The 16,213-nt window shown below is 46.7% G+C and overlaps 1 protein-coding gene across 2 annotated transcripts in view; it reads right to left on the minus strand.

The window, feature by feature from the left end:
* Nucleotides 1-15,615, minus strand: part of ACVR2B (activin A receptor type 2B) — a 96,257-nt gene extending 80,642 nt beyond the window's left edge. The window contains exon 1 of one of the 2 annotated variants that reach the window (XM_069083738.1): nucleotides 15,352-15,615. In XM_069083738.1, the coding sequence (XP_068939839.1) occupies nucleotides 15,352-15,403 (52 nt within the window). In that variant the 5' untranslated portion in view covers nucleotides 15,404-15,615. Of the gene's footprint in view, nucleotides 1-15,068; nucleotides 15,139-15,351 lie in introns of those variants that run through there. The other variant, XM_069083737.1, reaches the window with a different exon arrangement.
* Nucleotides 15,616-16,213: the final 598 nt, after the last annotated feature.

Raw genomic sequence — 16,213 nt, forward strand, 5'->3', positions numbered from 1 at the left:
CAGATAGCCAAGAATTTCACAGTCTCCTAGGGGATCCAAACTTCTCAGCAGAGGTAGGTCCTTATTCATCCCCACCCATGACTCCAACTCAGTTTCCATTTACTTATGAGCAAGGTATGTGCTGCATTTTTGCATTCCTAGGACTTTAAGCTGAGTACCTTATACAGAGATCCCTAATAAATGCATTGAACTGAACAGGACTAGACCCACAGAGGGGTTGCACATATTTGTTTCCTAAATTTGTTCAATAATCACATAGTGGAGGAAATGCTAGACTGGGGGGATCAAGAAGAGAATATATCAAATACTACAGCGGATGTTGACTAGCTATCTGAACCCTGAGAAGTCACTCACAGGATTGAGAAATTAATTAATAAGCCTTGATTAAGCACATGATAGGCATTACACTAGGTGCTGAAGATACCAAAAATATTAAAAAACGTGATAGTCCCTGTCCTGAAGGAGTTTAAATTCTATCATAGTTTTAGAGACAAAAGGGACCTGGAAGATCATTTAATGCAACTGCCTCATTTTGCAGATGAGGAAATGGAGGCATAGGCAAATTAGTTGGAGAAAAGAATGGCACCTATCTTACAGGGTTATTATTAAAATATAATGAAATAATTATGCAGAGTTCTGTAGATACTAATGTACTACAAAAATATTAAGATTAAAAAAGTTCTATTAAGATAGCTAGCTAAGTAGCAGAATGATTAGAGTGTTGGACCTGGAGTCAGGAAGACCTGAGTTCAAATTAAGCCTCAGATACTTTCTAGCTGTAGGGCCCTGGGCAAGTCACTTAACCCTGTTTACCTCCGTTTCCCCAATTGTAAGATGAGGATAATAAATAACAGCACTGACCACAAAAGGTAAAGTATTTATGTGCCCAGTACATGGTTGGAACTTAATAGATGCTTCTTCCCTTCTATAGGTTTCCATTTTTACCCCTGACTGCCTTGGGTAGCCAGAAGGGACAGAGTATAGAAAAAAAACTCTGGAAAATACAAAGCATCTTATAGATAGATGGTGGTTATTATCGTTCTAGTATCGTTGTTTAAACTAAGATGGGAATGGTATGTCCTCCTCCCTTCTTTATAACAGAAAGGAACACAGGGATGAAAACACAGATGTTCAGAAATATCTACTGGGTTAGTGAATATATTTTTAACATGTTATTTTTCTTGTTGAATCTGACTTTGCCACTACAAAGTGGAGAAAGGGTAGTAATGACACTTTTCTCCATCCATAGCCAACCCAAAGAAGGCAGACACTTTGGGGGAAGCCAAAGCTGTACTGTCAAGCCCCTCATTCCCAACAGCAACTGAACTGACATCCTGAATTTCCCACTTGAATTTGAAAGAGACTGGCTGAATGTAAGAAGATATCAAAACACACAGGTGCTGGGCTAAAGCCTGTGTTGTGGGAGGGGATGGAGATATGGGGGCCAGAGCAGAGTTTTGTCCCTGAGAAGGATCATCTATCCAGCCCAGGCCCATTTTCTTATATGTCAGAAGGGCTCAACAGAAGGAAGAACTTTATCCCAACAAGATTTGTCCAACAAGAAAACAGGTTCATTTTCTCCACAGACTGTGAACTTTTTAACCACTGGGAAATGATGAAGCAAAAGTTGACTAAGGGACTGTCAGTATTCTTCCAGTGAAAGAGATACTGGATTTGATGAAAATGAAAACTCAGCTTTTTGTAGTTTTCTGTCTCTGTCTGTCTGTTGGTCTCTCCTAACAACCTTGGAATGACTAATTTGCACTACTACCTTCTCTATTTACTTAACTTGTCCAGGATCATGAAGGTATTTGTCTTAGGGAGGATTTGAACTCTGATCCTTGTGGCTTCAAGGTCAGCTCACTAAACATGAAGCTACACTGCCTCTCAGGTAGCAGAAAAGTCACCTTTTCTGTGTTAGAAAGGGTAATTTGCCCAAGGTCACTCAATTAACTCCCAAGTGGTAGATTTGGGGATTTGGAAATCCAGGTCTTTGGAATTCAAGACCAATTCAAAACACCTTGTCTAAATTCAAGCCTTTATTAAGCTCCAATGGTGGAAGGCAATGAATCTCCTTGGCCTGAAGGGGATTCATTCCTATTCAAGGTATATACAAATGAAAGTAGCACAAGGAAAACTGAATCAGGAGAGGGCACTCTCTTTCCCCTGAACCACAGGGCCTTAATTGATGCTTACTATCTTTATCACAACAACCCAAACTCTTCCTTCTCACCCAGCACCCAAGTGGAATTTACAAGCCTCAACTTGCTTCCATGAGAGAAGGCACCACTTACTGGGCCCTGTTCCCCCTAAGGATGTGAGAAGCCACAAAGCCAAGAGCCTCTTACCACCAGGACTAGGGCCACAGACACCAGATTCCTTGTTGCCAGGACCTCAAAGAGCGGAGGGGGAGCCACACAAACCAGACTGAACAAGGAACCAATAGGGGCGGAGTCAAGGTGGCAGGGTAGAAACAGCATTTCCACTGGGCTCCAGCTCTCACCTCCTCCAATTCACGTAAAAGGTGACTCTTAAGAAACTTTAGAGAACTTACAGAACCCACAAAATGACACAGAGAAGCTAACCTCCTGCTGAGGATAGCTCAGCAGGCCGGCAGGGAGCAGCCAGTGCAGAGCTCTGGGAGCCAACCCTAGCCCCACAGGGGCCGGGGTTTTAGCCCCAGGGTGGGTCTGACCAGCCACAGGCTAGAGCGACTTCAGATCACCAGCAGCTGTGGTGGTTTCCATAATTATCAACCCATGGATCCTAAGGACAATGTGAGAGGTCAGTGCAGTGTGGATTTGGGATCCAGTAGTTGGGAGTGCAGTCTGCCTCTGTCCCTGGAGCAAGAAGTCGCTGAGGAACCAGGCCATGCAGCCGCTGCCATGTGGCAGGTTCAGCTCCTGGCCTACAGACTGTAGGGGGGTCAATTGCTCTTGCTTTAACTTGCTTGGATAGGGATTGAGGTCTCAGGTGGAGGTCCTGGGGTACATGATCAGTTTGCCAGAGTATTTGGAGGCTTCAGAGAGGGCACCCAACTAATATCTCCAGCAGCTGAGAAAACCCCAGCAATTGGGACAAAGCTCACCCCTCTGGTAGCATAGTTCTACTGTGGCAAAAAGCTCAAAAGTCAAGTAATTGAGGGGCAACATGAGCAAGCAAAGGAAGCAAAGAAAGCACAGCAATCCAACATTAGACTCCTATTTTGGGGACCAAAAGGTTCAATGTATGGAACAGGAGGAAGACAGAAGCCAGAACTCCTGCACCAAAAGCTTCCAAGAAAAATATGAGCTAGTTACAGGCCATAGAGGAGCTTAAAAAGGATTTTGAAAACAAAATAAGAGAAGTGAAGGAAAAATTGGGAAGAGAAATGAGAATGGTGCAAGAAAATTATGAAATGAGACTCAACAACCTGAATGAAGAAAATAACACCTTAAAAAACAGACTAACTCAAATGGCAAAAGAGGCTCAAAAAGCCAATGAGGAGAAGAATGCCTTAAAAAGCCAAATCTGCCAGATGGAAAAAGAATCTCAAAAGCTCACTGAAGAGAATCATTCCTTCAGAATTAGAATGGAGCAAATGGAAGCTAGTGACTTTATGAGAAATCACGACACTATTAAACCGATCCAAACAAATGAAAAAATAGAAGACAATGTGAAATATCTCACTGGGAAAACCACTGTCCTGGAAAAGAGATCCAGGAGAGATAATTTAAAAAATTATTGGACCACCTGAAAGCCATGATCAAAAAAAGAACCTAGAAATCATCCTTTAAGAAATTCTCAAGGAAAATTGCCCTGATGTTTTAGAACCAGAGGGCAAAATAGAAGTTGAAAGAATCCACCAATCACTTCCTGAAAAAGATCCCCAAAAGAAAACTCCTAGGAATATTATAGCCAGGTTCCAGAATTCCCAGATTAAGGAGAAAATATTACAAGCAGTCAGGAAGAAACAATTTGAATATTGCAGAGACACAATCAGGATAACTCAGGATCTGGCAGCTTCTACATTGAGGGATTGAAGGGCTTGGAATATGATATTCCAGAGGTCAAAGGAACTGGGATTAAAACCAAGAATCACCTACCCAGCAAAACTGAGTATCATGTTTCAGGGGAAAATATGGTCATTCAATGAAGTGGAGGACTTTCAAGCATTCTTGATGAAAAAAAAAAACAGAGTTCAATAGAAAATTTGACATTCAGATACAAGAAGCAAGAGAAGCATGAGAAGGTAAACAGGGAAAAGAAATCATAAGGAACTTATCAAAGTTGAACTATTTACATCCCTACATGGAAAAACAACAATTGTAACTTATGAAACTTTTCTCAGTATGAGAATAGTTGAAGGGAATAGAAATGTGTGTACACACACATACATATATGTCTATATAGGAGGGTATATGGGCATATGAATACATATGTGAATGTGTGCATGTGTGTGTGTGTACAGGTATACATAGATAGAGGACACAGGATAATAGTAAGGGATGATACTTAAAAGATGAAATTAAAAGGTGTGGATTTGGGATCCCTACACTTTTCTCAGTATGAGAATAGTTGAAGGGAACAGAAATGTATATGTGTGTGTATACATACACATATACACACATATACATATATATGTCTATATAGGAGGGTATGTGGGCATATGAATACATATGTGAATATGTATATATGTGTACAGGTATACATAGATAGAGGGCACAGGACCAATTTAATAGGAAGGGATGATACTTAAAAAGTGAAATTAAGAGGTGAGAGAGCAATATAAGAGAGGAGATGGGGAGAAACAGAATAGGGTAAACTATCTCATATAGAAGAGGCAAGGGAAAATGGTTACAATGGAGGGGAAGAATAGGAAGGCAAAAGGGAATGGGTCAACTTTATTCTCATTGAATTTGGCTTAGGGAGGGAATGACATACACACTAAATAGAGTATCTCACCCTACAGGAGAATAGGGGGGAAGGGGATGAGAGGGGGGATGATGGAAGGGAGGACAGGCTGGGGGGAGGGAAGTTGGAAGCACCCACTTTTGAAAAAGGACAGAATCAAAGTAGAGAATAGAACAAGTGGGAGGTGGGATAGGAGGGAGGGAAATATAGTCAGTCTTTTGCAATATATCCACTATGGAAATGTTTTGCATAGCTACACATGTACAACCTACACTGAATTGCTTATCTTCCCAGTAAGGGTGGCTGACAAGGGAGGAAGGGAATAAATCTGGAATTCAAAGTTTTAAAATCAAATGTTAAAATATATATACACACACACTATTATTATCTTACATGTAACTGGGAAATAAGACATACAGGCACTGGGCATAGAGATCCACCATGCCCTACTGGAAAGCTGGAGGGGATATGGGAAAAGATAGAGAAAAGAGCAAATTGGAGGAGGGGATATTTTGGGGTGGTAGGTAGGGGAAAAATGGGGAGAAAATTTGTAACTCAAAAAATTGCAGAAATGAATGATGTAAAGTTAATAAAGCATTTGATTTAAAAAAAATTTTTTTAAAGAAAAACAAAAAAAAAATACAAGGAACCAAATACACACTCCTAGCCCAGACTTTTCTCTGGACTTGCATCATCTCTGGTCCTTCTGGGAAGAAGTAAATGAACTGATGATGAAGATAAATTCAGCCCCAGGGGCCTCTATCACCAATTATTTACTAAGGCTTAAACCTACTTGCTGAAGACTCCTGACTGATCACCCATCAGTGGAGGGTGAGAGTCCCTGGCTGAAGGTCCTAATTAAGGGATTTTCCCCTCCTCTTTCCCTAATCCCTGAGATAGTAACTATTAAATAGGAAAAAACCTACTTTCCTAGGTCCCTATCACCATCCACTTTAACCCTAGTCTTTTTCGAAATACTACTCTGCCTTTCCCTTTCTGGTTTCTACTCTTGATTTCTCATAAAGTCATGAGTTTCCATTTGCTCCACTCTAATTTTGAAGAAATTATTCTCTTCAGTGACTTTTTGAAATTCCTTTTCCATCTGGGTAATTCAGCTTTTTAAGGCATTCTTCTCCTCATTGGCTTTTTGGGCCTCTTTTGCCATTTGAGTTAGTCTATTTTTTAAGGTATTATTTTCTTCAGTATTTTTTGGGTCTCCTTTAGCAGGCTGTTGACTTGCTTTTCACAATTTTCTTGCATCATTCTCATTTCTCTTCCCAATTTTTCCTCCACTTCTCTTACTTGATTTTCAAAATCCTTCTTGAGCTCCTCCATGGCCTGTAACCAATTCATATTTTTCTTAGAAGCTGTTGATGCAGGAGTTTTGACTTTGTTGACTTCTCCTAGTTCCAAGATTTGACCCTTTTTGTCCCCCAAAAAGGATTCTATGAGCTGATTCTGCTTGCTCGTGTTGCCAGCCAATTACTTGACTTTTGAGCTCTTTGCCACAGTAGAACTCTGCTTCCAGAGTGAAGAGAGCTGTGTCCCAAATTGCTGGGGGTTTCACAGTTGTCAGAACTATGAGGAGAGTGTCCTCTCTACAGCCACCACAAGCTCTGGCACACTCACCCCAGGACCACCACCCAGTCAAGACTACAACCCAAATCCAAGCAGGTCAAAGCAAAAACAATTACCCTCTCTCTGAATGGTTGCTTGGTTCCCCTAGGATCTGCAGGCCAGCAGCTCCTGAGGCAGCCACGGAAGCAGCAGTTGCAGCCACCATGCCATAGCTACCTCTTGGGGAGGGGGAGGGGGTAGCTCACCAGAGCATCATCACCCAGTTCCAACAGAGTTCTCCACTGTCCTTTTAATTTCTCTTTGGCTTTTATGTGTTGAGAAGTCTGGAAACTGCCACAGCTGCTGGTGAAGTCTGCTCTGGCCGGTCTGTACTGCTAGTTCTGTACCACCAGTTGGGGCCGTCTGGGGTCTGGGCCCATGCCCCTTACTCCAGGCTGTGCTCAGCTCCCAGCCCAGTGTGATAGACCCTTCCTGTCGGCCTACCAGGCTTCCTTCAGCAGAAGATTAGATTCTATCACTTTGTGGGTTCTGTAGCTCTAAAATTTGTTTAGAGTCATATTTTACAGGTATTAGAGGTGGTTGGTGCAGGAGTTCAGCAGGTTCCAGCTTTTACTCTGCCACTACTCTTTTTTTTTTTTTTTGCTTTTTGCTTTTGGAGGGGCAATTGGGGTAAAGTGACTTGCCCAAGGTCACACGGCTAGTTTTTTTTGTGTTAAGTGTATGAGGCCAGATTTGAACTCAGGTTCTCCTGACTCCAGGGCCAGTTCTCTATTCACTGCGCCACTTAGCTGCCCCTCCGCCATCTACTCTTAATAAAATGTGATCAATATAGCATGTCACAGTGTATTCAAGTGGACTTGAAGCCAGGAAGGCCTGGATTGAAATCCTCTGCCCCACATCCTTATTAGCTGTGGGACCCCAGGCAAGTCATTCACTTGCTTCAGTTTCCTTATGTATAAAATGAGGGTGGGGGTTCAGCTCACAGACCTCTAAAGTCCCTTCTGGCTCTAAATCTATGACCCTACAATCCCTTCCTCATACACCTTTATATCACTCCTACCATCTTCTTCCTCTCAGGTAAACTGGTCCTCTAGACTCCCCAAAGAGGATGTTCCCATCAATGCTTTTCCTTCTCATCACACTCGCCCCACTATGGGAGGAGGGCCCTCTCTGTTCTACTTTGCCACCCCCATGGCCTGCCGCTGCTGCCACCACTACAAATGAATCTGAAGGGAACTGCTATTTCCCTCATCACCCTGGCCAGATCTGGGCTGCAATTAGTGATTAGCACAGTTCCTGGCACGTTGTGGGCACTCAATAAATGTTTACTCACTGACAATTATCTCCCAATCTCTAGGTTATTTTCCTCTTTTCTCAAGGAACTTTTCCCTGCAGAACCCAACCTCCACCTAGACAACTGGGGATTTCAATTGATAGCCTCTGGCTTCCTATTTCAAGCTCCAATTCTACTCCAAGAAATCCCCACAGAAATGGTCCAACCTTTGATCTCACCATCATGTCTAAGTGTTTTATCATCTTTCAGATCTCCAGAATTCTTCTATATTCACATCCTACCACCATTCCTTCTCTCCTGGATCACTCTCAGTCTATGCTTATACCTAGTCAAACCCCGAACTGGGCCATCTCCACCCTCTACACGCCCCTGGTTACTGAGGAGCAACACAATTGTTACCACTAAAAAGTCCTGTTATCTAAACTCAACTGAGTTCTCACTGCCCTTTGACAATCCTTCTAAAGTCTTCCTTAACTGACTCTATACAGTACTCCCCAGAACTTTGGTCCCAAACCCTTTCTTCAAGCTTCCTAAATGCTATTCCACCCCCCAAGCAGGAAGTCATTTCCTCCTTTACTGGAAAAATAGCAGTCACCCAGCTTAAGTACCTTTCTCTACTATTTTATATATCAAAACATCTCTTCAAAACCTTTCTAGACCACTTGGTACATGTGCGCGCACGCACGCACGCACGCACGCACGCACGCGCACACACACACACACACCTCTCAGCCTGCTACCTCTCCCATCACCCAGTCTCTGAAGAAAAGGTGGCCCCTCTTCTTGCCAAAGTCAAGCCCTCTGTGCTCTTGGGTCACTCTAAATGTCAATTCCTACAACCATACCTGGGTTGGAGTTAACCCTTATTTAAAACACCTAACAGTGCCCCTTCTATCCACTGCCTTTTCTCCTTTTCAGTCAAACTTCTAAAAAAAGCCACTTACACCTCTTGCCCCCATAGCTTTCATGAATTTCTCAACTCTTTACCTTCCAACAGCACCAGTTACCAACAATTTGGTAATTACCAAATGCAATTACAGAGTGCTGGACTTTGAGCCAGGAAGGCTTGGGTACCCACACATGCACTAACTGTGTGACCTTGGGCAAGTCAACTTAACCACTCAGCCTTAGTTTGCCCCCTATGTAAAACAAGGGTGCTGCCCTCCATGTTTTCCAAGCATCCTTCCCATTCCAAAACTATGATTCAATAATTTTGCTCAGTCTCTTTTGTAGGACTATCATCCATGTCTCACCTGCTATCTATATTTCCTAGGCTCTTTTTTTTCTCAGTGATGTCATCTACTCCCAAGGATTTACCTATTATCTCTACGAAGATAATTCCCAAATGAACATCTTATCTGGCCCTCCCATAAACATCTCAAACTCAACTTGTTCAAAATGAAAATCATTTATCTTCCCCTTCCAGGGGACCTCCTCCACGGGTCCTGTTGCTTTTGAAGCCTCCCCCTCATTCTTCTAGCCACACAAATCTGCAGCCTCCGAGCTATCCCTGAGTCTCTCATCTCACTCTTCATGGCCAATGAATCACCAGGTCTTATTCACAACACCTCTCAGCTCTCAGCTGACAAGCCTGCCACTCTAGTCCAGGTCCTTATTGCTACTTGCCTAGATCACAGCCATAGCCTCCCATTTATTCTCCCTGGTTCCTATCTAACAGCTCTCCAATGCATCCTTCACACATCTGTCAAAAATAATCCTCACAAAGCTCAGATATGTTACTTCCCTGCTCAAGAAGCTACAGTGGCTCCCTATTGCTTTTAGGATAAAATACAAATCCCTCTGTTTAGCATTTACAGTAATTCATCTTGGTTCCAGCCAACCTTTCAAGGTGGTCAAGTGGATAGAGCACCAGGCCTGGAATTGGAAAGACTCCTCTTCCTCAGTTCAAATCTAGCTTCAGATACTTATTATGATCTTAGGCAAGTCACTCAACCCTGTTTGCCTCAGTTTCCTCATCTGTCAAATGAGAAGGAAATGGCAAAACTCTTCCAGTATTTTTGTCAAAAAAAGCCCAAATGAAGACAGAGACACAACTGAACAACAATTACGATCTTTCAAGATTTATTTCACATTACCCCTTCACACAACTTACTATTCCTCAAAGTCTGTCTTCATTTTCCTGCCTTCAGGGACCAGCTGTCCATCCCCCAATCCAAGAATACATCTCCTCTTCAGCTTTGCCTCAGTATCTTTAACTCTGCTTTAGGTGTAAATAACTCTTAGGAATGCCAGCTCTAGTTCTCTCTTCCTCTTCAAATTATCTTTCATTTACTTAACTGTGTGCTGGATTCACAGGTTGAATCCCACAGAAGGCTAGCTTACTTGTGGTCTGGGACTGTCGTTATGGTTCTCTGTTGTCTCCGTATCTCTAGTTTTCAGCTTAATAAATGTTTGGTGACATAAAAGAAAAAGGGAAAAGGGTGGAAGATTTTCTCTTTCTTTCTTTCTTTTTTTTGCTTTTTTTGGGAGGAGGGCAATTGGGGTTAAGTTACTTGCCCAAGGTCACATGACTAGTTTTTGTGTTAAGTGTCTGAGATTGGATTTGAACTCAGGTCCTTCTGACTCCAGGGCCAGTGCTCTATTCACTGAACCACCTAGCCACCCCTCAGATTTTCAATACACTCACAAATAGGTGAACAGTCATAACCTTCCTGGTAAGGAGAACACCTACCATAGTCTTTGAATATGAGGAAACTGTAGCCTGGAGAGGGAAAGTAATTTACCTAAGGTAGTAAATCACAGAACCAGGAATTCATCCTTTGTAGAAAGGTATCTTTCCCATAGTTGATAAGAGTGCTGGACCAGGAGTCTTGCCTTAAAGAGATGTATTTGCAAGTGATCCTGGGAGAATCCATTTCTGGGCATGTTTTTCCATATCTCATAATGAGGGAGTAAAGTCCCTTCTAATCATAGATCTAGCATTCTATGAATCCACATCCACTGTGGTTCTACCACCTCACACCAGGTATGATGACAATGTGCTGCTATATGGAACTTTAACCAGAAAAAGAGGATGTATTCAGTTCAGCTTCAAAACTCTGAACCTCCTAGGGAGACATACAATGGGTGATTTTCCTAAATTTAGTTTAATCCAAAATGCCAAACCATTTGAAAAGCTCTAGCCTGGGGCTTACTGATTAAGCAAATTAAAGTCCCTCCCCCTCCCCTTCAAGTAGGAGGTAGCGAAAGCTGCATCCTCTAGAGCCCTATAAGCATTTAATTCAGGGGTTTTGTTTTGTGTATGCATGTTTTGTTTTGTTTTTTTTGCCAGCTTCCAGAAAATATGTATTTTGAAGCTACATTTAATTTCTCTAATCATGTCTGCCAAGTAACCTACCAAAATCAGATTTGACCCCTATCCTCTCTCTTCCACCCCAACTGCTTCTTCTTCCTTCTATCAAAGTGTAGATGTTATTTACTTACTCTTCCTTGATCTCACTCATTTCCACGACTTTCAAGATCACTTCTATGAAAAGGACTCTCTCCCCTGAACCAGTCTCTCATTTCCAACTGCCTAATCATCTTCACCAGAGTCCTACAGCACCTCAAACTCAAAATGCTCCAAAGCCAACATCTTCTCCATAAACATACCTTTCCTCCCAACTTCTGCTGGTGGCACCACCATTTCGGCCCAGCTCTCAAGGTTCAGGACCTTGGGGACATCATTGATTGCTGTACCTTCTTCGATCCCATCAGCATGTTCCAGTGGAAAGAGCACGGGTTTGGGGGATCCCTGTGATCCTGGACTCACCCCACCTGTCTCCTTAATCATGAAGTGACATAGCTGAAGCGGATGGCCTGTCAGTGCCCTTCAGATTCAGATCTGTGATCCTGAGACTGCAGACTAACTCCACTACCTACCCCATGTCCTTCTTTCTGTCCCTAATTAACATCGAGCTAGTCACAGCAGGGTGTTTTACTCTTTTCTGTGTCATGAACCCCTTTGGCAGCCTAGTAAAGTCTGTCAAGGTAAAGAGAAGCATTCCAATAATCCCCATCCCACAAAAATGTTTTTCAATACATAAAATATGTAGGATTACAAAGAAAGACAATTACACTGGAAAAGATTATCCAAATATTTTTAAAAACAAGTTCCCAAAAACTAAAGAACTAGAAAAACTAAGGAAATGGAAAGACTTGGACATCCCATCAAAAAGGTACTGCAATCATCTTCTTTATTGTCCTATGCTATAGAAATGCTTGTTTTATTCCATAAATTAAAAAAAAAAAAAAGAAACAAAAAAGGCGCTGCAGTTCCAAACCTGCTTCCACGTCTGTAAGATAAAGGAAGGGGTTTGGCCTCAATGATTTCTAAGGTTCCTTTCAGCTCTAGAGGAAATGATCCTCCCATGGATGTTTGTAATTCAAGTCCTCAATCCCTCTTGCCCCTAACTATTGTGACAGTCTTCAAACTGGTCTCCCTCCAATTTCTCCCGTCTCCAATTCAATCACTCTACAAGTCAAAATAATCTTCCTAATAAATGAATGTGATATCATCACTCCTAAGGCTAAAGTTTTTCAGGAGCTCCATACCCCCTTCCCCAAATTGTTTATAAGATTAAGAAGCAAATTCCTGATGGACACTTAAATGTTTGATGAATTAAATAGAAAGGGAGGAGCGTTGAAGGGAACCCTTCTCCTCCCCCCCCCCCAAAAAAAAAGTTATCTGAGAATGAATTGTACAAATACTGAAAAGTCTTAACACTTGAAGTGAGGCTGAGAGGAGCCCTGGGCATCCCATAAGTAGCTTTGGCTTTCTAAAGTACCGGCCCCTCCATCCCCCCTCAATCTGAACCCATATTCCAGAGGACTACAGTCTGGGGGAGGGGGAGGGGAAAAGTGGGAGGAGAAGACATCTAGCACACAGCTAGGTACATAGGTAGGTACAGGAAGCTCCAAAAGTCTTGGTGCCGGTTTAAGTAATTAAAGCGTAAAATGGCACTAAGACTTTTGGGACCCCCAAATTAAGCAGGATGACAAGGGGCAGGAAGGGGTACTAGAATGCATCTGGTTTATTTTACATAGCTACTCGTCACCCCACAGGATGCACTAACGCACTTAAAAAAATAAAATTTCTCAAATTACCCTGTCATTTCAAATGTCAACAACTTGGGTCCTTTTGGGTAAAGTATGCTGCCTACCAATCCTCCTATACAGCCCCCTACCGCCTCCCACCCGACCCCCCCCCCTACCCTACCCTCCCCCCACTCTTGTTACATACACACATAACCAGTGACCAGGTCGGTTAATTGCATCCTTAGCTTCAGCACAATTTCTACCCAAACAGCTCCTGGAACCCACAAACCTCTCTGAGTTGGAATGCCTAAGGGTCCCTGCCCCACAAATGCGACTTCCCCATACTCCCAACAGAACCACAGCAGTCAGGGCCCAGGAGGCTACACTGCTTGTTTAATGGGGGCTCGGAACAAAGACCCGAGCCCTGGCTTTCCCCAAACCAAACCCGCAGCTGGGGGTGTGTCCCTGCTCCGCCTCCGGCCCACGAGCGGAGGGGGAGGATAAGCGGTTTCCTTCAAATTCAACTAACAGGGAAGTCAGCTTTTACACCTCTCTATCTCCTAAACATCTCGGCACCAGCAGCCCAGAACCAGATGGCTCCAGATGTGCTACTGGACCCTAGATGTTGCCTTCAATCTAAAGAGCGGTCGGACGATTCACTCCCTTGGGGGTGGGGCAGAAAGAGGCCTCAAGAGAAATCCACTCAGAAAAATAGAATCCCTACTTGGTGAACGCAACCCTTCAAGTTCGGCCTCCTCTCCCGCATAAACAACCCAAATTCGGCTGCACCCACTGGGCCCGAGCCGATGCACGCCCTACCCTGGGCCTTTAACCGTGGGAAATCACACGGCGAAGGGCGGGGGCTGGGCGTGTTGAGCCCGTGTACAAACATGCATTGCAGTTCACCGCAAAGTACTGGCCAGCACAGGACTAGGAAAGAGGGGCGAGAGGGAGGGACAGTCAAGAATCCGAGTGCGTGTTGTTGGTGTGTGGTGTGGTGTGGCGTGTCTGTGTGTACATGTGTGCGCGCGCGCGTGTGCGTGTGTGCGCCGGCGAGCCTGCTCTCACACTCAGCATTGTTCGCCAATCCCCGAAAGGGGAGACTTGTTATTTTTCCCCTTTTCTCCCCTCCCCCTCTCCTGCCCCGCCCCTCTCCTCCCCTCCCCCCGGGTCTTAAACACGAGCCGGCCCCGCGCAGCGGCCGCGCACAGCTGCGCTCCGAGCCCCGAGATCTGGGGCCCGGCCTCCTCCTCCTCCTCCTCCTCCTCCTCTTCCTCCTCTTCTCCCTCCTCTTCTCCAATCCCCTCCCTAACCACTAAAGCGACCCCCTGCCCCTGGGGACCGAAGGATTACGAGGGGGCGGGGCAGTACCTTGCCGCCGGACTGAGCTCCCAGAGAGGACCAAAGGGAATTAAAAAGGGTTCGGCGCGCAGAACGCTCCAGGGAGCACCCCGAAAGCGTAGCCAGAACGCTCCGGGGGTTCGCAGCTGAAAATCGCTCCCCTCCAATCTCAGCCGCCAGCCCCCACTCTCCGAATCCCGCGGTGCCCAGATCTGAAGGGGGCCGCTCAAGCAGAGACCGCCCGTTTAGTCCAAGACAAACACTTTTTCCAACCGGGGTAGCGAGGTACAATTTAAAATATCCCCACGGGTCCCCGATCTCGACATTCCCTCTGCCGGAAAAAGCTAACTTGCCTAGCACTCCGCTCCGCCCCTCTGCCCGCTCCAAAAGCAGCAACAGAGTCCAATAAATTAGCAAATAGTTGGAGAGACTAAAAAATAAAAACCTCAGACTCCCTAAGGTGCCAGGGGAAAGGACGTGGCTGGGTTTGGTTTTTACAACTCTAAATTAGCTCATCCCGCCACAAATCACCTCAAATCTTACCCTCCCCCAGAGACTCACACCATCCGAACGAGACTTTCGGGTTCTATTGCACATTTCTTTAAGGAGGGGCAAGGGAGAAGTGCCCCTCAGCCACCAGGACCTCTGTGGGGGCAGCTTAGAACCCTGTCCAGCAACAATGCATTCTCTGCAAGAAGCGCGAATCCTGCTGGAGCTCAGGTCACGCGGCCGCCCCCTCCCCAACAGGGGCCCGAAAGGCTACAAGCTCGCGCGGCAAAGCTGGCCCCCGCGCGCCTCTACCAGCCGTGCCTGGCTGCAGCGAGAAAACGTGAAAAAGCCCCCAGAGCGCTGGTCCCCTCCGAGACCAACCCGGGCCTGGCGGCCCCAAACCCGAGGCACCTGGGTGGGGGTGGGGGGTACGGACCGAGGGTACAGGTGCTTGGAAGAGGCTTCGGGGAAGTTCCTTTGTTGGTAAACATTGCAGCGAGTTTCGCACGCCGCGGGCCTCGCGGACACGCGAACACACCCCGCCCCGCCCCCCAGCCCCCCAGGAACTGAAAACTTAAGAAACATATCCCAGGTCACCCGACCTCGGGGTTCCTGGGATGGGGGCAGGGGGGGGCGGGGGGATGATGGAGTCCCGAGCAGAGCTTGGAGCTAGAGCCTCCTCTAGCTCCCCTCCCCTGAGAAGCCCCGCAAACACTCACCTGCGCAAAGCGATCCCCAAAGCAGGGCGAAAGTGACCCAAGGCGCCGTCATCTTCCACGAAGACAAAAACACCGCGCGCCACGCGGGGGGCCGGCAGGGAGGAGGAGACAGACTGGAGCCCCAGAAAGGGAGTCCAGAAGGAAGCGGCGGGAAGAAGCCCGCGGGATGCAGGCAGAAAAGGGGCTCTGGTCAATTGCGAGCCAGCGGCTCCACTCCCCGCGGCGCTCGCGGCCGGCGCCCCTCACTTCGGCGGGCCGGCTGGCTGGGCCGGGGAGGGGGTGAAGCGAACGCAGGGCCACCCCAGCCCCGGCGAGAGCGCGCTGCTGCTGCCGCTGCTCCGGCTCGGGCTCGGGCTCCGGCTCCTCCGGCTGCCGCCGCGGTGCTGCCGCTGCTCCTGCTCCTTCTCCCCACGCGCGCCGGGAGACTTTGTCCAGAGGGAGTCCGGGGCCGCGGCGGGCAGAGGGGCCGCGGGGCGCACGCCCAGACCCCAAAGTTTACGGGGCTCGGGCCGGGGGCTCAGGGCAGCTGCGGAGCGCGCACGACGTGCAGGCGGTGGATGAGGCTGCGGCTGCGGCCCGGGCTCCGGGGCGAGGCGGCGGGGACGGCCGGGGGGCGGCAGCTGGGCTGGGGGGCGGCGGCGGAGCGGGGAGGCGCGGGCTGCGGCGGAGGGGGCTGCGGCGCGCCGGGCGCAGGCATAGCGCGGCGGAGCTGGGGGCACCGGGGGAGCGGGTGGTGGGGTCGGGAAGCGAGGACGAGGAGGCGGCGGCGGCGACTGCGGACAGCGAGACGACGAGGAGAGGCCGGTGCGAGCTCCAGCTCCGGAGTGGCCATGAAAGGACTGGGGGAAGCGCGGGGAGGGGG

Source organism: Petaurus breviceps, unplaced genomic scaffold (genome assembly GCF_028583685.1).
Source record: "Petaurus breviceps papuanus isolate PSGF00001 unplaced genomic scaffold, PetGlider_PUasm1.0 174, whole genome shotgun sequence".
NCBI lineage: Eukaryota > Metazoa > Chordata > Mammalia > Diprotodontia > Petauridae > Petaurus > Petaurus breviceps.